Source organism: Rhamphochromis longiceps, linkage group LG2 (genome assembly GCF_057381845.1).
Source record: "Rhamphochromis longiceps isolate RC_006_pf linkage group LG2, R_longiceps_female_GT1.1, whole genome shotgun sequence".
In the NCBI taxonomy this organism is placed as follows: domain Eukaryota; kingdom Metazoa; phylum Chordata; class Actinopteri; order Cichliformes; family Cichlidae; genus Rhamphochromis; species Rhamphochromis longiceps.
In genome coordinates, this window is record NC_140558.1 from 41670761 (window position 1) to 41695414 (window position 24654).

At 41.0% G+C, this 24654-nt stretch overlaps 1 protein-coding gene across 3 annotated transcripts in view; it reads right to left on the reverse strand.

The window, feature by feature from the left end:
* Positions 1 to 20867, reverse strand: part of atp8a1 (ATPase phospholipid transporting 8A1) — a 110057-nt gene extending 89190 nt beyond the window's left edge. For all 3 annotated transcript variants that reach the window (XM_085429072.1, XM_085429073.1, XM_085429075.1), the window contains exons 1-2: positions 20498 to 20867; positions 1925 to 2039 (exon numbers count right to left, since the gene is read on the reverse strand). In XM_085429072.1, coding sequence (XP_085285198.1) covers positions 1925 to 2039; positions 20498 to 20546 — 164 coding nt within the window. In that variant the 5' untranslated portion in view covers positions 20547 to 20867. The remainder of the gene's footprint in view (positions 1 to 1924; positions 2040 to 20497) is intronic.
* Between the last annotated feature and the right edge of the window lie 3787 nt (positions 20868 to 24654).

Here is a 24654-nt window from a genome sequence, read left to right on the forward strand (position 1 = left end):
TGGCTGTACCTGAACTCTCTCTACAGCACAAGAGCAGGTGATCTGTACAGTGTTTCAGCTATGGCTTATTCAGAAGTCAATATTAGAAGTCTGAAAGCAAGATTTTTAGGTACCACAGACTAGCCTGCTATTTAGTCTGTGCAGCAGGGTACTGCTGTGTCATTAGATATAATATTGTGTCACTACTACTGCAGTGTCATGCTACTGCTGCTGGAACCTTGTGGTAATAGATTCATACTTTGAATTAAGTAGTGTGTCATCACTGCCTGACAGCAGATCATGGGAAAAGAAGAATGGAAAATGCCCTTCGTATACTTACATTTACAAGTGCTGCTGCCTGGAGGGTGTAAATGTCAATAAAATGTTTGGTATTTTCAGAAATATCATCAGGAATAGGGTTCCATTTTTCTAGAAATATTGTGATATTTTGAGGCTTTATTTCTCACCTCTACTTTGCAATCACACCAGAAAAGGGATCGCAAAGAGACTGAAACTATTTCTGCTCCAAATTTCCACAGTATCTGCTACAAAGATCTGAAAACTCTTCTAAATGTTTGCTACTTGGAAATGATCAAATCATGTGATTGTAAATCTGCAGGTTAATTTAGGGTTAAAGCATGTTTGGCTGCTGGTTCATCATGAAGCATGAGCAGGCGATACATGTTGTCGCGAAATCGATCAATGTAGAGCAGTGTCACAAACCACGGAGGCCCCAGAAAAGTGCAATCAAACGATGAGTTTATTAACAGCCCGGAGAAAACATCAACATATGTCTTCTGACCAAAATACATGTTGTGGATACTTATAAAGCAGTGGGGTACACGCCCCCCATGGCGTCAATGACAGATTAAAATAGGTTCCAGACATTAGTCACAGTCAATCGTACATCTTTAATAGCTATAAGCAGACATAGAACTTCTCTTTTCTATAACACCGTCCATACAAGGTAATAAACTTCAAGCCCTCAGGGTCTCTGAGGCTAATTATTGACTCTGATCGTCTGTTACCAAGTAGAATAAAATATAGTGAGACACCAAATGAGTTGAGGCCTCAGGCCGGACACATTCCTAGATTATATGTATTATATGTACTGTAAGCATGCAGCTATCCTTCTATGTTCTAGTTTCCCTCAGCATGTATCACCTGGACAGTCACGCCAGTGAAGCTTAAGACCCTTAATGAACTGAACATCAACTCAAAATAGGCACAAATATGCAATGTGTATAAAATACTTCTGACCGTACTTGTAATAAAAGTTAACATAATGGAAGGATCCTCAAATGGACATCTTCAATAAACAGCTGTAATGCAGTATCAATACTGTGAGAAATATTATTAGATGAAATAATGCTGTAAAGAATGTTATTAATGCAGTTATAATGATGCAGATTATATGGCAGCAATAAAAGAATTTCTGTATCTCCACATTCCCTCTTTTGACATTCCAAAAAAGGAATGTCACCACACCTCGTGTTGTATCACTCCTCGGCCCACTCCATGGCATCTAAGTTCCTCAGGTAGATTGAATCCACCCGTCCAGGGTACGCAACACTAGCCATCATTTTTACCAACAATCCTCTGACACAAGTAATGACACAACAACCACAGGTGACCAGTATCCCTAAAAGTGTAGCGAATGAAACCATTGCTGACATAGCCAAACCTTTCCACCGTCCAAACACGGATGCCACCCAGGACTCCACCTGAGTGCTCATGCATCGTTGAAAAAAAAAAAAGCTGAAAAAGCCAATGTGTTGAAGAAAATCACCATGCTCGCAGCTAAAAATGAAACTGCAGAATCTAAAACCACACAAACTTAGGTTCTACTTACTGCTCAAGTTGCCCACTACCTATTTCAACAAGTATGCTCTAAGACTGCAGGCTAGATGCAGCCATGATTATTAGAAACTCAACATCTCCTTACCTGACTCGATTGCTGCAAAATTTGGTGAACTGTGGTTGGTTGAGATATATGAGCCGGGCATCTTCTTGGTCAGCTAAGGATGTCTTTTCTGATGCGTCCTCTGTCTTTTCATATCCTGCAGCATGGGGGGAAAGACATTTGATAAGTTCAAAAAGTCTGCTTTGAGCACAAATAAAAGTGAGATCAAAAGGGGTTTTGAAGTGTTTGAGTTAGTGCGTGTCGAAACGCACCCAAAGGACCCTTCGGAGTCAGGAAAAGGAAAAGTCCAACTCAAACTAAATCAATAGAGAGCTCAGCTGACCTTGGCGCTTTAGAGGTTTTAGACTCATATACAACAGCTTTTCTTTCAGATTTATTAACAAAAGCAAAGTATTTTTGCACTCTGAATTCAAAATAATGCATTATGCTCTGCAAAGTGTTTTCCTAGCACACAATGCACAATACATTAGCCAAACTGTTATTACTGTAGGCTACAATCACTGCAGTCTGCACAATCACTGAGAAGATGTTTGTAAGTGATGTATGCTAAGCTTGCCTCAGCTCGGGCGTGATGATCTGATGCCACTATACGGTCAAGTTGTTATCCTAATGGAGTGAGAAGGTACCTCGGAAAGACAATAGGCTTGCCAAATGACATGTCACTGAGAGTACATCTTGTATTACTACCTTCACAGTAAAACACCAACTTGGAGAAAAACCCTATTATACACCGAAAAGGAAATCACCTACTCTGTGTGGACAGTGTGACTCACCTACACAGGAAGAAGGGCAGCACTGGCATACCACAGGTATATTTCTATTGACCTTTTTCCTTTAATAATGAAATTATCATTTTAAAACAGCATTTCAGTCGTATCTGACGATCTGAGACACTTAAGTGCAACAAAAAATATACAATATAATTCAAATTCTTTGAAAACTTTTTCAATTATGAACAGCAGAAACTCCATTCATTGTTCAGTTAATCATCACACACTATTCTGCGAGGAAAAGAAAAGAAGGTTGTTAGCAGATTTGGTACATTTAGTGCTGAAAAATCTGTCCCCACATGGATGCAATTCTTCTTTCCACTCCTTTGGAAAAACGAGGCACTGTTTGACTCCCACCAAGTACCGAGTTCAGCAAAGTGGGATGGAGCTCTGTTGGCTAAAACAAAACTAGCGAGGCCTCGTGAGCGCTGTATGTGGGTCGCAGAGATGCTTATGCGTGTAACACATTTTTCCTTGTTGTTTTTAAAACCCTGACTAAATATTTGATTTGTAAAAGGCATTTTTGCATCTTACTTTGCCACTAAAAACAAGGACTAACACATTGCAGATGCAGACGGGTATAATGCTTAGGCCTTTAAAATGCATGCTTTCTATGCAGGAGGCAGATGCTGCGTCATGCGTCTAGGGACGTTGCAGCCTGGAACTTGCCAGCAACATCAAGCACAAAGCATGAAACTGCTTAGTGCAGAACTGGAAATGGGAAGTACACATCTCTCATCTCCTCTCACACATGCAAATAGAAGTGAGGTTTAGTCCTGAACTTTATACTTGCAGCAGTTGACGTTTAAAGTGCCCCCTTCCTGATAAGGTAAACACACTAAAAAAACAACAAATGTCCTGCTGAGGTAAAGATCCTTTTAAACTGAAACACTGGAGAGTAGTACAGAAGAATATTTGACAGGAATCATGTAGCCTGGAAGATAAGAAGAGAAAATCAAATATGTATTTTTGCTTAATTCTGCTGAAAGGGGAAAAAGCTGAGACATAAAAAGGAACCTATTATACTTCTCCTTACTTCCTGTCCTACATATTTGCTGTTATAGCTTTTGATCATAAAACTGGACAAGAACGAGGCTTCAAATAATGAATGAGGTCAACATATGGTTATGTAACCCTAAACAGCCAAAATTCAGACTGCGTTAAACGTTTCTTATCAGCCTTTTCTGTATGAGTATCAGGGGACATCTTTAATATGGTCATCTCAGTTCTTGTCATGAGCGCAGATGCCACAGCAACCAGCAACCTGGATTATTTTGAACCGAAAGTCTCCAGTAGCTCCGGCAGACCCAAACAAACATAAACACGGAGCTGTAAATGTCCACTTTAAGGTTTCTGGGGTTCACATTTCCCTATACTTAATTTTTAATTGATATGTCTGGATTAATGACGTGAGCAATGCTCACAGGGCAGCGCTAATGTAAAACTTCAAAGTCAACAGTACTCCTACTCAGATTGCATGCATGTGATCCACTGGATGCTGGCTAGTCTTCCCTAGCATACAGTGTGTTGGTGTTAGAGGGAGGCAAAAAGGGAGACAGCAAAGCTTTCACAACTATAGATAAGGTGAGCCGCAGTGTTTAAAATGGAAAGAAGGACCATTCTCAGGCACAAACGTAGGAGGGAGGAAAGCTGGCAGGAAGCACGAACAACAAAACCCAGTGTCAGGAGGGGCTGTAACCAGAGCCCTGCCTGGATATGCCCCAGCTGCAGCCTGCTGCTAAAGCCCCTGCCTGCAGTATGTCTTTCTTATAATGTCAAGTCAAAACAAAGAACGCTAACACATTCTCCAAAGTCACACTTCACGCTGTCACCACTCTTAATTTTCCTTTCTGCTCTCACCTTTCACTTAGCACTTTCTCACTCATGTTACACAAACCATGAATCTTAGATTACAGCTACTTGTTATTTTAATGATCCACTTGGCTTTACATAGATTATTGAGGAGTGACTGCTAGCATCGCCTCCTTATACTTTGTCCTTAGCATGTGCTCTGGGCTAAAAATAAATGCCCCGTAGTTGTTTACATGGCTGGGAGTTCACCATCACAGCCTTGTTACACGAGGCAACAGATCTGCATAGGTAGTATATTGGATTAGTGAGGTGACAAACCATGGATGGACACAGCAACAGGAGGTTTAAGAGTGACACCAACTAAGTCAGTAAATGCTCTTCCTGTTTATTATTAAGCGGTTTGTATGAACAGTGTAAACAATATTGCAATAAGCTAACGATTTCTCGTAGTTCATTCTTTGTGCACCAAGAAGAAGAAAAGGGTTTTTCCTGCATACTAAAAAAATTGGCACCCTGAAAAACACCAGTATTATATTTTGTTATCTTTTAAAGCCATGTTTTATTAAAGGTTCTATTTACTCAAGAACACACTGTATACTCTTTTACCAAAATGACCTTTGTTCCCAGAATTATATGGTCAGCTCAACAAAGACTTAGAGCACCTGTTGAAATATGTTTTCACGCTTCTACGTGTTACACAAAGAACATCGTTTCAGAGAATGGGTGATGTAAAGAATCACTGAAAGACCTGCAACACCACAGCATTACATAATATTGCTGAACAGTTGATTCATTGATCCTGTACGGACTTTACGGTTTGGTGGTTCCTCTTTAAGAGCATGTGCGTTCATCCCTCTTTCAGGAAAGTAGGCCTCGCCTCTTCGGTCCAAAACTAAAACTGAATTTGCAGCCAAGAGCTCACCTGGTGACACTGGGACGACAGGTACTTAGCAGTGAGTAACAACACTGAGTAAAGGTGAAGGAAAGGACATTGACTTAAAGGCCTGCTGCTTCACTGAGTCTGGGCTGGATGAGAAGAGAGCTACTGGCAAAAACTACAGCAAATTTCTTCCTGTTATATGTTAGTCTGCATAAGGAACCATTTCTATGCACTTTGACATTATTAAGCAATTTCAGCACGGGAGGACTTTCTGGAAGTTTACTATGCTGTAGTTAAGATAATACTGCTTGCAGAGTGTAGCTAGAAGATAGCACTGTAGGTTTATGGGTTTATATCACCACCTGTAAAGTCATAAAAATAATTCTCAGTGTCAGAGACTACCAGGGAAAGAAATCACAGCACAGCTAACTTGTGATCATGTTTTTCCTGGTTCAAAGCGGCCTTTGGGGACCAAAACTATGCACACAAATATAGCTGGTCCAAGTCTAAGTTGGTCTAAGTGTGAGTAAAATGAACCATGCTTTAGTCAAAGAGTTTTCTGTAGTTATTGTTGATCATATAAATATTTGCCTTTGATGGATGGCTACAACATCCTTTATTTTGTGTCTTTTTGTAGAAATAATCCCACACTAATGTTGCTCAGTTTCATCAGGAAGTCTGCTCAATGGCATTTCAACGATAACCAATGCCAAAAAGAGATGGCCTACACACCAGGGAACAAATCCAACCAAGAAAAAAAAGTTAGTGAAGAAGCTAAGTCTTTAAGCAGCTTGGGTTATCAAGGAATTACCTTCTACACTGGCAACAGAGTGAAAACGACAGGGATAGTATAGCTGCTAAGTGCAGCATAAGGCCTGTGTGGAATAACAGGCCGGAGGAGCTGGCTGAGCAGCTGTGATTGATGCTGCGTCTCTGTATCTGAACGAGCCTTCGCAGCAGGAGCCGGTGTGCTGGGGTAGACCAGGTGCTGCAATGCACCAGTTGCAGCTGGTGATGCTGCTGTTTAACCAAGTCCTCTTCCTCTCTCCTTTGAGCCACTGTGACACAAGCAACTGTACAGGAAGCTAAGAACACCTATTCTGTATTTTACTTGGTGCAGTAAAGGTGTGTAATGTCAACATCACCATCATTTAGACTAAAGCCAGGACAGTGTGCTATTTGCTGCCCTGTTAGATGAATCAAGCTTTTAATCCAAAATACATCACTAATATGTCAAACACTTAAGCAACCAAGGTTTGCATCATGAGCTGACGTGTCCTCTGCTTCCAGTGTCAGATGAATACCAGAAAGAAAAAAAATCAAGCCTCATTAGAAATTATTTCCCAAATCTAGACAAAGTATTTCTTTTCTCAACACCTATGGGCGATACGAATGAATTTGTCTCATCTTCCTAATAATATCAGGGTAAATCGACAGAGAAGGTTAGACTTGGACTCTCAGTTGTCGCTTGATTATTACCAGATTGGTTTCTCATGACAGTAGGGCTGCCACGATTTGTCGACTAGTCACGATTACGTCGACTATCAAAATCGTCGACGACTGATTTAATAGTCGACGCGTCGTTTGAAACTTTGTACGATCACAAAAGACGCAGGAATAAGTGGCAGGATTTAAGAGTGTAATAACGGACTGAAACAGAAGATGGCAGCATTGCATGTACAAGGATGTCAGCTACCGTTAAACCCCGAAGAAGAAGAAGAAGAAGCTGTGTCCCAGAATTCATAGCGCGGCCCAGCGCAGTTTCCAACAATGGCGGCAGCTAGTTAGTTTTAATGTTACTCTTATTATTCTTTCTGGGTCACAAAATAAACGTTTAACATATTTTCAGGCGAGAATGTAGCTGTGTAAACCTCAAATATCTGCTCAGTTTATCAGGACACCACATATTTTCAAAAGCGCTCCGACGTTTTCGGAGACGTCTGTTACCCACTAGCTCGTTAGCGAGCCGGGGGCTAGGCTCACTAGCGCCGTGAGAACACCGGACTCCCCGCAAATCGTTTTCAAACCCACCGCCTACTCAGGTTAAATATATATGAGTCACTTAGATAACTTAAAATGTTATTGTTTGGCTTTTTTTTTTTTGTATTTTATTTGTTCCTGAGTAAATCAGTTTGGCTGAGATTAAAGTTATAGTTTTTACACAGCTGAATAAACGTCAAGCAGACAGCTGATTATCAGAAGTGTGAGATGCTCCAGAATTTACTCCGGTGTCCTGTTATATTTTAGATAGCAAGGAGTTTATTAAACTTCACCGAAACAATCTGCAAATTTCATTAAAATTCAATAAACTATCATCTTGTCTTTATTTTTAGTTAGCACAGACCTTAAACACTTAAAGCTGTAAGCTAATGATAGTTATATAAGAGCAGATGCTGCTGGTGCAATAAGCTGTAGTTTTACGTCTAATGGATGATGCTCTGATTAGTCGACTAATCGCAAAAATAATCGGTGACTAGTCGACTATCAAAATAATCGTTTGTGGCAGCCCTACATGACAGCCAGTTTGTTCCACGAATGTTTCATAGTCTTAAGAAGAGTTAAGATTTGTTCTTGTCGAGCCTTAAGAGGTTTGATACGGCTACTATTCTTGCACACCTGATCCAATTAAAGGCTTGAACACTTTAATTGGCTTTAAGAGCAAAAGTAGCTCAAGAGCGAGAAAGTGGTGGGGTGGGCTCGACAAACTGGGAGGTAAACTAAATACTTTGGCCTATCAAGCACTCCTGATGCATTTATATGCCACTACTGAATGTCAGTAACTTTCAACTTCTCTGTTTCATAATTTGTGTTATGTCATTGTGTCTCTGCACAGCCTTATTAGATGGCTGCCCCTCCCTGAGTCTGGTTCTGCAGAGGTCTCTTCTTCCTTCCCACTGTCAGTGCTGCTCATAGGAAACTGTTGCAGTTTTCGCTCTTGCAGGGACATTAAAACATACTGCAACTTGAGGTGATGTTGCAAGGAGCTGGCTCTATATAGAGAGAAAACTGGGTCCAATCAGAAGATATGCAGCTTTTAATCACATCAGGAGCAAAAACTATACTTGAAATGGGGATTTTAATTAAAGGTCAAGGGTCAAATTAACAATGGAAACGTTAAAATTTTACTACAGGGGCACTGGAACTGTAACCATGGACAAATTTAAAAGTAGCACACCAGGCCAACAGTACCATCCAGAGGAGCTGGGGATGAGAATTTGAGGAGGTCATTAAAATAACTTTTCCCAGCTACTCCACAGAGGCCTCCGCATGGTCTCCCTCCCCCACCATATCCAGTTCATTTTCTTTCCTTATGTTCACACACACTCTGCAGATAATGTACTGAACCACAGCCGCACGTCTCAGTGGGATCTGCTCTTAATATTCCCTGGTGGACACCGTGCTTTTTCTCAGCACTAATGTCATTAACTGCAGGCATGTCACGGCTCAACTACCCTGACATTAATACAGAGACCATAAATAGTGAACTTGGTGGATATTCACTGTGGGCATCATTCTTAATCTGTGTTTATAACAGCACCTTTCAACTATTAATTGAAGCCCCATATTACACATAGCACTGAACATAAAAATAATGTAAGAGGCCTGGAAAGAAAAGAGGGCGAAAAAAGTAACAAAGAGCTATTTAAAGCTCAGTGGGAGGAGATTCGCACACAGCTCTGGAGGGGAAGCCTCCAGAGGAAGGATCAATGCCACCGAGTGTCGTAATGACTTTGGATGCAGGCCAGATGCCAGGATTATTGCTTGTGTCAGCCAACAGACAGACGGGTGGAACAATAGTCACAAGGGCGCACGTATTTTGGAGAGGGTGCCCAGTGGGAAAAAACTGGGCCCAGAAAGGCTTGGCCAAGACACGCTGGTCTTCCCCCGTCTGTTTCTGTATTCCTGTTGCTAAACGCTGCAGGTCACAGAGACACCGAGAAACCGACAGGCAAGGAAAACCCCTCTTCAATCGCCTCTGCATGTTTAAGATACTAAAAGCATGGAAAGACTAATTATTTTCTATACGTCTATACAACTTTCACACTTGAATATGAGCTCATTTTTATCCCGGGTCTTTTCAAATGAAGCTCATTGTTAACGATAGGTTAACGATAAGCCCAACCCCTGCTGATTTACCATCCTCCCGATGGTACTATATTAGCTCAGGTCAGGCAAGAGTGCTGGGCGTGGAAAATTATTCCTGGCATGACTGTCAACACAAAAAAAAAGATAAAATGCACATAATGGCCCCAGTGACAGGAACCATAATGACCTGATAGTCAAGTATATTAGCCAGTACTGCATCTTGTGACAGTCAGGCACATTATAGCACAGAAATAGCACTAATCCATGTTTTCAAGTAGATGATCAAATGGAAATAGTTATTGTGGAGTAAATGTATTTTTAGCAACAGTATCTTATTAATGTTTGACGTCAAACGAATCTCTTGTAGCCCAGATATTATCAAGATATCATATCACAGTTTTGCTACATCGTGGAACTTCTTTGGGCCAGCATCTATTATATACTTAATTACACAGTGATGACTCACGAGGATCCATGACTTATTCTTCAGAAAGGCCCATTAGTCAATCAGCTAGAGTGCACTGCAAGTCTAGAGGTAAATGAAAACGTAAAAAGGCTTTTTGTTCGTCCAGAAATAGCTTCTAAAAGAATAATGAGCGCAAGAGACTTGAAGGCTTGTCAATAAAGTGTAGCCGAGAAGGCACGTGACCTGGCCAGAACACGGCTCCCAAGCAAATATTCAATCACACCCGGGGTAGGTGGGGGCAGGCAGCTGGGGGCTACGGATATTGATCCCATACAGACAGACAAATAGCAGCTAAACAGTCAAGAAACTCTGTTAAGAAAAGCAGCACAGGATACACACAAATGACTGGCTTTGCTTCTGTTTGCTTCTGTCTTTACACATGCAGAACTACCGTGTTAACAAGTACCCAAATAAGTCAGCTAGAGGAGTGAGGCAGAACATTCAGCCTTCTCAGTCTGCACGTTGTTCACCTTAACCTGAGGCTATTTACCATTGTTATTAGGCTCAAATTAGTTCCAAACCGCTGGACTTCAGGATGTCTCAGTCTCATAACTCAGTGAGCCTAATGCGCCATTTATATCAGCTCATCGCCACCAAAGACAGATCTCAACATGATTCATTTATGCCACATAAATATTTCAGCAGACAGAGCGGCTACAGTCTATTCATGGGAACCAAGGCCCCCGAGATGAAAGCCCCCCTCCCTCCCGATCACCTGCCATTTGTGAATGAGGAGAAGAGCTGGAGGGGAATATAGATACTGCCTCAATCTAAGCAACAGCAACATCCATAAGTCGCTTATCAGATCACAATGCTGTAACCGGCACTCACAACAACAGGGCAGCTGCAGATTTAATCCCCCCTCCCTGTTTGGCTCCGTCTGGCTCCTCATAGGCTCAGGAGGGCTACAGTAGGGCGGATAGTGCAGGGACAACAGAGGCAGCTGGGGCTTGCACTGACATCAGAGGGCTGGCCCTGCTCGGCTTAGCGAGGATCTGCAGAGAGAGAAACCTTTCCACTGTGTATGACTTTATGAATGATAAAAGAGAGAGGCATATGCCATGAAATTTAAAGGAATGGACACAGGAAACAGACTTTGTGAATGTCAGTCACTCAGTTACAGTATTCTTCAAGGACACATCTAAAACCTGCAGGACACCGGCCCTCAAGGCCTGGAGTTCCCCACCCCTGATTTAGACCTTCACTGAACAACCGCTAGCAAATAACCAAAGTTATATTCAGGCATTTGACAATAAACCAATATCACAATGAATAACTGTAAAATGTTAACACACACAGGTTAAACGTTTTTCCTTTTTGTCATCTCTGCAAGCAACAAAACAGTTATTTGGAGAGTCTAGACTTATACTTTGGAAAGACTTAAATTTCAGTGGCCAATGCATAAAGAATGCATTTACAGTAGGGTCTCCAACTAAATATGATAACAATCTAACCACCATTTGCTGGTGGGTAGATATGCCTATTATACTCGTTGTTGATTAAGGCGGAAACAAAAAGGTTTTCACTCTTGTTGCTGATTTTGTGTGCCATCTCTCTCTCTTTGCTGTATTAAGCAAAGTGTGAACATTAACACACTAACAAGCTCAAAATGGCTGTCCGTGTAAGCATGAGTGGGCCACTTATTTAGGAAATTCAAAAAAGAGTGTGTCGATGCCTTTTTTGTGGTATTTCTGGCTATTTGACAAATAAACGGTGTCGTATGCTTGAGTAACTCAACTTGAACTCAATTAAATGGTTAAAAACATGACAGCCTGTTCTTTAGGGGCGGATGCCAAAACTTAATGGTAAACAGTGAAAGCATAAACCTAATATTTCCTTTTGTAGTCTGATCAATTGTAAGGGCTAAAACACTTTACATATTCTTAACCAGAGCTCTTCTGTACTTCAACCTTTTGGTTTTTTGCAAGAACAGGAACAACAAGCTGTAATGGGATCTGGCAAGTTTTGGCTCATGTTAATGTTGCAAAACCAGATGGATTAGTCGACAGCTGTAGTGTCATGGGTCGTATGTCAGGTTTAATGGGACACTCCTTAAAGATAAACAACGTGAATGGCTGCTTATTACGACTCTCAGCGCAGTTAGCATTATCCAAAGACACACTTTAAGCTTTGTGTTCACAGACTGAATGTGATTTCAGGGGCCCAAACATGAAAGTTGAACAAATGTAAAATCAATCTTAAATTTTAATGAAACTCCTACAAAATAATGAGACATTTAGTTCATGGCTCAGATTTTAAAACAGGCAACAACAACCACACAATTTCTGCCACATGTTCTCTAAAAATAGCTTTAATCTACAAATGGCTGAGTAATGACAACTAATCTGTGCCAGTGTTTCAGCGCTGCCATTTGACCTGATGTGACATGTTTGATGTGCCAGTGAGATGGGCCTAAACCGGCACCTCCATCATCGAGTGCACAGAGTAAGTCACGCATGTCCAAAACATATCAACTGTTCTCAGTCTGACTGAGGAAATGATAACGTAGGTAGATGCAAGTTATTGTCTGTTATTTATTCACATCTCACTGCTTTTATTAAATTCATGAAACGATGACTTCATGCATTATTCGCACCACAGTCCAATAATATGAGCAGTGATTGTCTTTGGGCTGATTTCAAGGATAACCTTGATGGATCCGTCAGATGCATTATAAAACAGTACATTTTTACATATACTTTTAAAACTGACCATAAATGTGCAAATGCATGACTGTGACCTAGCTGAACGTAAACCTAGCTGAGACGGGATCATTGTCGTATAATGAACGCGCTCTCGGGGATGGGAGGAGGGTGTGGGGGATGGTTGAGCGGGGCGCAAGGGCAGCGAGAATTTCATCTTCCCAGCCACTGATGGTGTTGCTTTCCTGTGGAGTGCCCGCTGACACCTCTTCATCTGACCTCGTCATCCCACTGTGACACTGTCACACTGGCTGTCTCCTGGCACACGCACGCTAGCTGCAATTTTCCTGCTGTTTCAGCTGAGTGTGCATCACACTTTCACACACCGGGGGCACAAAATTCTGCTCAGCAGCAAAAACTTACGATGACAGAAAAACAGACACAGTTTATGGGTTCTTCTTCTTTTTTTCCTTTTTTTAGGTATCTGAGATTATTTCATGTTTCAGGATTTGCTGCCCATCTATAGCTGATGGAAAAATTGAGACGAATGGAGGATCTCTACAAGCATAAATTTACAATGCAGGCTTGCAGTGGGTTGTAAATAAGACTCAACCAGGATGTCAGCTAACCTGCTCATCAAATGATCTAATCAATTTCAGCAGATGGTTCGATTAGGGACCATAAAATCAAGGATTTAGTGGCTTTTACACTGAATCCAAGTTGGTCTTATAATTGAACCTATTGTGCTTTTTTATTATTTTTAGTCATACAAATACTATTACGGTGGTGGACGTTCACATCAAAAATGACCATTTTCAAATTATGAGGTCAGTGTATGTGCAAGTAATCCCTGTCATCTAAAGTACACAGCTGTGAGCACAGAAGCTCCACCCACCTGCTGTTTAAAGTCAGTAGCTTGGTGAACAGAGGCTTTAATTTTAGAATAAGATGAGAAGATAAATAAACATTATTTTGGTCTATCACACCAAGGTACTCTGACAGAGTCCAAGGGTAATATAAGCACAAAACATTAAACTAAATATTTAGTTTGGTCAGTACTGCATTGATTTTTGCTTTTAAAATGCACAACTGAGTTTATTGAATTTTTCTACCTGAATAAAGACCGTCACATTCACATGTTTCTATGCCAAGTAGAAAAAACACTAGTTTACTGCATTGCATAGAGCCACGGTTTTGATAGCCTTCACACCAAAATCATGATCATGAGTTTCCCTTGCCTGACATCAACATAACAACAAATATAGCAAACAGTACAACAGTCTGCGTCTCTGCATGAAGACCCAACTCTAAGTTCTTAGTCTCTGAATCTATCTCTTAGTGGGAACATGCATTTGCACGTTCCTCCTCACGGTGACCTGCCACATCCACTTTGCCTTGCAGACAGAGAGGAATCATTGAGGTGAGGGAAATTGAGTATCTGAAGAAACACATATTAGGCTGGCTGCAGGTTAGTGATGGAGGCAGGACGTGAAGTGGAAAATGGAGAACGGGATGTGTCCCGTGAAGTCACATAGGGTAGAGAAGCCAGAGGGAACTTGATATGACACACCAGCAAACCCAGGAAGGGGATTTAGTGGCGTGTTGTGCCACATTATTATCAGCCAGTGATTCACCAGGCACACTGGCAGCTTTCAATCCCTCCAGTCTCCCTCCCCATGCTATTACAACTATTCAGACAGACCGAGGTTCAGCTAGTCTTATTAAAATGCTACAGGGCGCACAGCCTGCTCCACATATGCTTGAAAAAAATGTGGATAATGCCAGTGAGGTAGAGATAGCTTGATTATAGAAGAAGTAGGCTATAATGTCTCACTCTTACCTAGTAGTTACTAAGGTAATGAGAGTTGAAGAACTATTATTCTCCTTCTCCCCCCAAAATTTTGATGAGTTACTTGACTCACAGCTTTGGGGAAATCCCCACAAAACTTACATCAGCTCATCCACGTCTTCATGTTTTACAGTTTTTGCACTTTGATTTTTTCCTGGAAATGTTACCATCAGTGATCACATCACTCTGAATTCTGAGCCTGGAACACATTAAAAAAAAAGGTTTATGTTTGTTTTGCTAAAAAAAACAAAAAACAACAAAAACAACCACAAAATCACCTTTTGTTCTGTGTGTGTGATAAATACCTTGAAACGAATGTTGAATTTCACCTACTAACATTTCAAATGAGCATTTTTACTTGGGAAGCTCCTGCCACTCGCGGCGAATTTAATGAAAAAATTCCTGACTGCACGTTGCTGGAAGTGGATGATGTAAACATCTTCAGAATGTCAACATACTGACAAATGGCTCAAATAAAAAAGAGGCAGCAGAACTGCCAAAAACCCTTTAAAGATCAAAAAAATACACCATGAAATGCACAGCAGTGGCTGCAGTGGACACTTCTTATTGTTTCTAACACCTGATTTCACTTCACCTCTTTGTATGTTAAAACTTCGCACCTCTGCACAGCTGGTCGAGAAACCAACAGCACAAGCAGGAGTGGCCCACAGACCAGCTGTACAACTTTGTGCACTGCCTCCGTCTGACAACAAACCGTCAGCGAACCTGCTACTTCTGCTGGACCATAAATCTTGGTTAAGGCCTGATTTAGACTTCTGCTGTGAATCTTTGTAGAGCCTACCAAGTGGCCAATGCCACTACCGGCATTTATGCTTGTGCGTGGTGCATTATGTGTTACCTTGTGGTCATGTCCCAGCATTTTATACGCAGTGCCAGCCGATAGAAACTCACTTCTGGGTCTCCATTCTTTGTTGTGGTCTCCCCCCCCCCCAGAGTCTTTCAATTTTTTCCACTCCTTTGTACATTCCCTCACATCCATTCAGACAGTTTTGGCAATGTTCCTACAGGATGTTGCTGACTTCTAAGGATGCCAGGCTCCTTATATTGAGACAATCGTTGTTCTTGTCTTTCCAACAAATATAAAAAATATTGAGAAAGTAGCAGGAGATGCACAGGAGGAATTGCTAGTACTGAAAATGGCAATCACTATGGTTACAGGCTGCATCAACATGACATGCAGTTACATTTCTACAGCGGTAAAGGTCAGGTTACATCGTAGGGTTTCAGAGGGGTTTGTGCTAACAACATAGTTTCGTGACAGATTTTCCGCTGAAACATAAATATTCAGTAAACCTCATAATGGTTGAACCTGTGGTTGTGTATCGGGGTCAGTGCGTGGAGTCAGAGGCCATTCAAACAGCAGCTGTGAACCCATTCAGCACACCTTAATAGCCTTAGAATTGATGCTTTATTATACAAATATCAAAGTTTTGATGACCATCGAGCTTTACAGGAAGCTTTGTTCGACCTTCAAAATAAAAGCTCCAACAAATTTTGTGCTGCCCCTCATGGGCACTACATGATGCTGGATTTTCTGAGATTTTAAGACAAAAGCTCATAAATAATAAAATTACATTTTGATGAATGTTTTTAGCTGTCTCTTCCATAGACACAGATTTATTATTGACATGGTTATTAACACTAAACAAATTAGGAAAGAACTTGAAAGTAAATCCTCACAAATATTAATGTCACTTATCTGGGCTTATAGAAAGTGCTGGCTTTTCTATATATAATTAAGTATTCCCTGGCTGCCTTGCCAGTGGCTGTCTGTCTCTGTAGAATCATACATTAAACGTGCTGATAAGCACTAATGTCACCTGCATCCCAACTGTCTTAGATAAGGTTGTTTTGGCAACACACGAGGAACAGGCTGGCAGGGATCTCGGATGTTTCCACAGCACAGCGGAGAAGAGTGACAAGGAGTGGGGCTGCACGTGGTGGCCAAGACTGGCGAGTGTGCAGCACAGAGGGGGCTGACGGACAGGCTGCTGATGGATTAGGTGGTAAGCCTGGCAGAGGGCTGCCCTTTCTAGATGGAAGCCTGCCTGATGCACAGTGGTGATTAAAATATAAAACTGAAGGGTGGGGAGTGTGCTCAGGCTCTCATAAAAACAACTGAAAGAAACGCTGCTGAGCAGACGCATGACTGAGCAAAACAGTGGAAGTGGATATGGAGCCATGAGGCTGGAAAATACTTGATCCAAGAGCAGCAGCAGCACAGGCCATCAACCTGGAAGCACGGAAGGTGATCCAATCCAACACTGAGATGGATGCTTGAAAGAAATTTCCCCCGAAGCAGGCGGATAAGAGTGTACACAAAGCCAAGTGAAGTGAAAGCTCGCACACAAGAATTTCACTCACATGTACTGTACCAATGTACCTGCACATGTGATGTGACAATAAAAGTGATTTGATTTGATTTGAAAAGCTTAATTGTTTGCTCTTTGTAACCTAAAAAGGTGGTGTAATGGTGACAGCAATAGCTGCTGCATAATTCATCTGTTTGTTCCTCTGACTGCAGCAGGCTCCGCATTGGTCAACACTTTTATACAGTCTCATCGTATTTAATTATTTAGATTTCTACCACTATAATGCACAAGCTCGTCAGCGAAAATCCATCATTTCTGTTGTGCTGCGCAGGATGACAAATTGCGTTACAGTTACCAGCCCTCAAGTGGCATTTTAGGACCAACAGACAAAACTACCGCCAAGCAAATCACCTTTCAGCAAGAGGATATTCAAATTCCAGTCTGAGAGCTATTACAGTTTTACTTTTTATTTGTATTTTCTTTAGAGTTTTTAATTTGCTTTTCAGTTAGTTTCCAGGGTGGAGTTGCTCATATCTGCAAACCCACTCTTTTTTGAAAATGTTCAGTTTCAGTTAGTTTCAGTGCAACATTTTGTGAAGGACGCTGACTCAAAGTCACATCGTTTTTAGTTCGATTTTTGTTATCGGCGGTCGTCTTTTGCTTTGTAAGCAGTCGTGAATTTATATTTACTTAATTGTAACTGTCTGCCCCAAATCTGCTTGTTAAGGCTGACATCATTAGCCAGGCCTAAACGTTCCTTCAGTTCAGCAAACAAACACTGAGGCCCTGTATCCAAAGCCTTCCATCTCCATTAAAATGATTAGTGTGTGTGTTCTCATAAGTGTTACAATAAGGTGTATGTCCAGGCATCCATGAAAAAGAGGATTTTTGCGGTTTAGCAAAGTTTCAAGTTGACACTGTGTTGGATTGACAGTTAAAAACTAAAAATGATATGCAATGTTCTCACTTAAGTATTTCTAACAAACTGGAATTTACAACACCGCTGTACCTTTGGATGTAAACAAAGACGTCCAAAGGGCTGGCTGGCATACAGTAATGCGCTACCTTATGTCTAACTACTGAGTAATACACTTTAGTACAAGCAATGTGTAATATGAGGGTGAAATTGTTCTCAATAGAAGTGCATGCAATTCCCCAGAGACAAATCTAATGATGTTGGAAGGAAGGAAGGAAGGAAGGAAGGAAGGAAGGAAGGAAGGAAGGAAGGAAGGAAGGAAGCTGTGGAAAACGAACAAAGCTTCAGCCAAGAGAACATCTGAGATGAACCTATCAGTAGCAAGAGGTTAGTCATTCGTATGTTGCTGCACAGGGCTGATCATAAGCTTAATGCAAGCTGAAAGCGATTCTTTCCTGAAGTGTTCCAATATTAGGTGTCTGAGGCTGGAGTGTACGGAGTGAGTTTTTATAAATGTAGCCTGAAGACATGCTACACTTGAACAATGCTTATAAGAAGGTGTAGAGGTTGAAACTGACAACCAAACATTGTTCAAGGGGCTAAAAAGTAAAATAAAATAGAAAATAAAAGATAAAAATCAAGCAAAACAGACGAGAGCCTCATCCAACGAAGGAGACTCTTGAACCCAAACACAGTCATGACAAATCTCTGAACAAGCAAATAACCTCTACGATTCAAGACCATCTGTTGGGAGTATGGACTGGCATACAGTGTGTGGACCGATTACTTCCAGTGCAGCTTTGTATCTGGATAGTGGAGAGACACTCAATAATTAAATCTTCAGAAAACCATTAGGAAAAGATGCTTTCTTTCCCAATATTACCCCCAGTGTATTCTGCTGCAATATCGTATAATATAATTTGCTGCTTTATTAGCACGGTTTTATAGGTACACGAAACTTTGAAAGCCAAGCTTAACCATCATGAACTGATGATAACATTTCAAGAAATTCACAAGTCGATCAACGTTTTATTTAACTCATCTGTAGCATCTAAATTTTTAAGTCACATTGCTTGTATCTTTACAGCTCAGTCTATTTAGAGTCAGACTGTCAAACTCACTTTAGTTCATGGGCAACATGCAGTCCAAACTGATCTCATGTGGGCCAGAAAGGTAAAACCACCGCACAAGAAAGCGTCACTCCAAATTTTTCCCTTTCTTTGGTGTAAACAAATTAATTTTTAAAGCCTTCACCCAGGCCACAAATGGGATTTTAAAGAAACGGTGAACCCTTTAAAAACGTCTCATAGAACAAAAGGCATAATTCCGTGTTAATATTTTTTCTAATTCAATGAGTAATCCATTCAGAAAACAGCCTGAGATATCTTAAGAAATATAAATGAAGTTTAAAACTGTATTTCGGTTTTCCACATTCATTGAGTCTAATATCAGCACATGTACCTTCACAGCAGAAAGGTACAAAACCTTCACGAACTCTACATGTTACTCAAAAGGATTAACAATGCGCTTCATCAAGAAACTGTAGTATTAAAGACTTCCACACTATGCAAAGCCAGGTAGATCCTTTGATGGTCTAGTTCTGGCCCCCCATATGCATGTTTAATGTGCTGTTAAACAGGGTCACTTTTTGAAAAAAAAAGGAGTGAAAAACACATTAAACTTACACCAAAACACTGCTGGTAAATTACAAAGCAGATAATATGTATAATAAGGTGGCCTAGACATTACGCAACGACTTCATCTAGATGCACACAAAAACAAATTAGAAAAGGTTCATTTTAATTCACTTTACAAGACCAGCCCGCCTGCCTTAGGGGCCAAAATTATATACTCAACAGCAATAACTCAGACTGAGATATTACCCAGACCTCTGCAGCTATAAATCAAGCCCAAGCCTTTGAAAATCAAGTGGCAACAGCGCTGCTACATTTACTGTGAAGAGAAACAGAAACTTCAGCAGGCATCATAAAAAATGGGTTTTTGTTATTGATGTCTGCAGATAAATCCAGTCAAAGCCCTGAGTAGTCAGAGGTCAATGTCAGCCTCACATGAGTGACTGCAGGGATTTAAAGACTGGCTGCAGGTGCACAAGTCTGCACACCTGCAGCAGGTAGGTAGACTTCTGTGTTTGGACTCTGCTGGAAAGACAAACACAACTTTAAGCCTAAAATGCCACTAAGTGTCCTAAAGTAAACACATCCTTTTACGAGCAATCAAATCACTTAGGTAATGCCTATGTATCTGCATCTTCATTCCCTGCCAAACACAATAGAGATGCAGTGGAAAGTTCTTGGTGCAGGGAAGGAGTGGGGGGCCCCAGCTGAACCACAATGGCTGCATTATTAGACCCACACAGTTGTAGATGCCATTTGCTGGACACTTGTGGATACTTTGAGTAAGCTACAACTTAATCTGTTTTCTGAGATGATGGGGTGATTCCTAAGAGGTAGGATATGGCTTGTCCCGGGGTCAGGTGCAATCTTCAGCGGCTTCACTGTGACAACGCCTTTGTCTCGAAACCCCTTCTCCTCTATCACTTTCACTTTAGGCTAACTTATTATTTTTAACATTTAACTTGAAAGAGTTCTTTCCCTTGAACGTCTCATAGAAAACTTCCAAACCGCCCGACCCTCTCTTCCCTCGGGTCTTATTTACGCCTATTCGGGGGGACCGTTAATCACGGCTTTAGCTAGCGAGTTACTGCACTTCCACAGAGCTGTCGGCCGGCCTTCTAGCAAGGAAGAAGGTAATAATGTACAAGATATTTTTTCTTCGCCTGGTCTCGAAAATATAAAACAGATAAAAACATTCCTACGTACCCTCCGCCCGAGTACGAAGATCAGACATCGTTCTCTGGACGGGCGGCATCTCTCCACGCAGAGCCGGGCAACGGCACCTGTCAAGTGGCCGCGGTGTTGGTTCTGCCCCGTGTGTTCTGGCTGCTGCTCCTCAACCGTCAAAGAATTTCAAAATTACGGCTAAAAAATCAAAATCTCTCTCATGCGGATTGAGCTGATGCGTGTTCACTGCTGATGAGAGATTTACATAAGGAATTGCCAACTTTCATTTCCCGGTTGGTGACAGAACCATGCTCAGGAGCCCACCGCTTCATGCATCGCCCAGCATCTCGGTTCGCACGGCGGACTGAAGCCGTCAGACGCCCCCCTGGTATAGTAAGAGTGGACACGGACTAACCATGAACTGAAGTGAGGGGGACGTTGCCGCTTCACATTATGGACTGTACCATTTGCAGAAATAGCGGGAGGGGTTAACACATTAACATAACCGTAATTACGCCTTGGCTAGAATTAAAAGAAGTGATAGAAATAATATTTATCTGATAATATCGAGAGGCTAAAGTGCTGTACTTCAATCCCCGTCGCCCATAATCATTAAAATGCTAGATTATTGTTTTAAAATGGCCTTGAAACTGCTGGTTGGCGTAAGCACATCCCCCCTTCGCGGTAGACATACACATGTTGGGAGTTGGCTTATTAGAACAGAATCATGTTTTCGTGTATCAAACGTGCTTTGTGCACCATCAGCAAATAGAAATCACTATTTAATGGACCGGTATGCATAAAACTACAGTAGGAGATTTTGTTTTATAAAACAAAATTCATTTCCATTCATGGAAAGTCCCCGTTCATCTCTATTATCTATTTATTTATTGCAATACACGCCACTATATCTGTACATCTGTCGGTACAACTCACCTATTCAAACATAGGTGAGTATATTACAAAAAGCACATATTTTTTCCTAATTACTTCTTGGTTTTCATTGCTGTTGTTAATGTGTCACTTCTCAGATAAGCGTAATTCATAGCACAGTGGTTATTATTTAATAAGTATAAATCGTGGCAAATAAAGATGAACACTGAATACTGACATTTTGAGAAAGAGAGTTGGTTACAAAAGCACTGCCAACATTAATAGCTGGGGTTAAAGCTTACCCCCATGCCGTTAAGTATCATTTTACAAGATTACACATTGTTAGATTTTATCAGTGGTTAATATTTAACAAAAATCATGTGCTCATAAAAGTTGGTTTTCTCCTTTTACTCTTGCTTTGTTTTTCTCAATTAAAGGCACTCAAGTGACACATAAGCTTTACAGTGTCATTAATTCCATTTATGGCCATTTTATTCAATGTGTGTGATGATTTTGTGGATTTTGCTCTTGCAAAAATGACCCTAATCCTATTCAAATAGTGATGAAACACTGATATCCAGGAAGTGTTAACCTTTGAATCGCTAAAGCAATAAAAACTGTCTTATAGTGACAGAAATAAGATGTTAATATATTGTACCACACATGTATGAAGTAAAGGACGTGTTTGAATTACTGCACTGTACTTTCCGTTAAACGCAGGAAAAAAATGCACTGATAGAGAACTGCAATCAATCTGCAAGTCACTCTGATGCTGCAACAGTTACCATTATTCACCAGCATTCAATATGTACGCACAACAAAAATACACATGGTTCATCTATACAGAGACTTTAATAAGTCCTGAGGCTTTACCTTCAGCATAATCTTTTGCAGAGAAAAAGAAACTGACAAAAATGTCTGTATGGATTGGCCACTCTGGCACACGGGTGTTGTGTCAAAACTAATGTCTCTGATCAATAGAACAGTGCATTTTTCTTTACAAGTACCCAAACTAATGAAATAAATTATCAGTCATCTCCACAATAAGCAGTTCTGGGAAGATGTAAAAATAAACTCATGCAAAAAAGCAACAAATGAAAGAGTTTTGAAGTGACAGATTGGTGAAAACACTGTCAAAAATAACAGGATCAAACAGTTGTAAACAGACTGTAGTATAAGTCACCGTGTTATTATGTGATTATTGTCTAGAGATGAGCTCAGCAGAAGATCTAATCCAGGGTGACTTACTCTAGCTCTCATCAGTGTCACTCGCCTGTCATGAATCTGCTCTAACTTGGACGATCGGGAACCTGAAATAGGACTTAAAGGACAATATACATGCAAAAGAACGAGGCTGTGCTGCCTGTCTGCTGTGCATACAGCAAATCAAAGTGGGTCCTCTTTCCCTCTGCAGTTGGAATGCAAATCACACTGGAGACAGCATTTGTACAGCACCAGCACCACTGCAGTTGCTTGAGAGAACTGCAGATACACTACAGCTGTCTGATGTCTATTTCTCACCAACAGTATTTCCACAGTTCTTTTTGTTCCAGCTGAGAGATTCAGTGCATATTTTCATCTGATCTAAAACTCTTTGATGGGAATGATTTAGGAGGCTCTCCTCCTATTTTTATCCTTATTCCTGTATAAATTAAAATCATTTCACTGTGGTGGGGATTAGAGGGAAATGAGATTATACTTCTACATCTTCGGCTGCACATCTTCCACACAAAGTCTGCAGACTGTGTTCTTGGGGGGGGGGGGGGGGGGGGGGGGGGTGTCACCTTCAGTGGCACTGTAAGTCCTCTTCTCAGCAGGAAAAGAGGAAAAACAAAACACACAATGTTTTGCATGAGGTCAAGATGAACTGCATCCAAAATACCTGAACATCTTCACCTCCTCCTCCTCTTACTAGAGAGACACATCTCTCCCAAAGATTTCCTTTCTCTCCCCCCACTCCTAATTCAACATCAGCTCGCCACCATAGGGATTTGGCTCTGTAGCTCCCATGGTTGCTAAGCAACAGTGACAAGAAGCCTGCCTCTTCGATTATGTGCGAGTTGCTCTGGTTTTCTGTCTTATAGCACATCCAGTCCAAACAATGAATCATTCAAGCAGCCGTCCAAATTTGTACCACCGTCGAAATCTGTGTCAGTTTCAAACGGAAAGAGTGTTTTTATCCGTTTATTTATATCTTTATCAGAGTGACCTAAAAAGACTTCTTTACTCTTTTGATCAAATATAGAAGTGTAAATATACCTACAATGAGAGTGTCTGTGATCAAAATTAAAGTAAAGAATCAGTGGGACTTCAGAAAATCATAGAATTAATATTTTAAATCAGCTATAAGTTACCCACTAATTTAAATGTATTATTGCAACTAGCACGATTGCATATGGGCGCCATGGTAAACCAGCCTACAGTGAAGTAAAGGTAGATCCACTGTAGCCTAAGTGCTCTATGGAAACTGTCACCAACATGCTCTAATACAGTGGGGGAACGATTATCTGATCAGCGGCTGAATTGGTCAGTTTGCTCAACTACAAAGAAATGAGCAGTTTCTCGTTTTTATTGTAGTTTCATTTTGAGAGACAGAATATCAACTAAAAATCATGAAAAAGCATGTTACAAACAAAAGGTCATAAATTGAGTTGCTGTCATTGAGTGAAATAAGCATTTGATTCCCAAACAAAAAATGAAGTAGTACTTGTTGGAGAAACCCTTGTTGGCAAATGGTGTAGTTGGTCACCAGATTTGCACACATATCAGGAGAGATTCTGGCCCATTAGTCTTTAAAGAAACTCTCTAAGTCCTTCACATTTCTTGGCTGTCACTTTCTTCAGCCACCAGTCTGGAGACTGAAAAGGCCACTCCATGATCTTAATGGGCTTCTTCTTTAGCCCCTCCTTTGTTGTCTTGAGTATGTGTTTTGTGTCATCATCATGCTGGAAAACCATCTTCAGTGTTCTGGCTGAAGGAAGGAGGTTCTTGTCTGAGATTTTACACTATATGGACCCATCTATTGGCACGTCAATGCGGTGAAGTCGTCCCCAAAGCCTAACTTTTCCACCTCCATGCATGGATCACGTTCTTTGGATCATACTCAGCACTTCTTTACCTTCTAACACACCAGGCTGAGTTAATGTCAAAGAGCTCGATTTTGGTTTCATCTGGCCACATCACTTTCTCCCAAGCCTTCTCTGAATCATTAACATGTTCACTGGCAAAGTCCTGTACTTGCATTCTTGTGGAAGGTCTATAAACTTGTCCTTGACGTCCTCTGACAGCTCTATGGTCTTGCCTATGGTGGTTAAAAGGTTTAT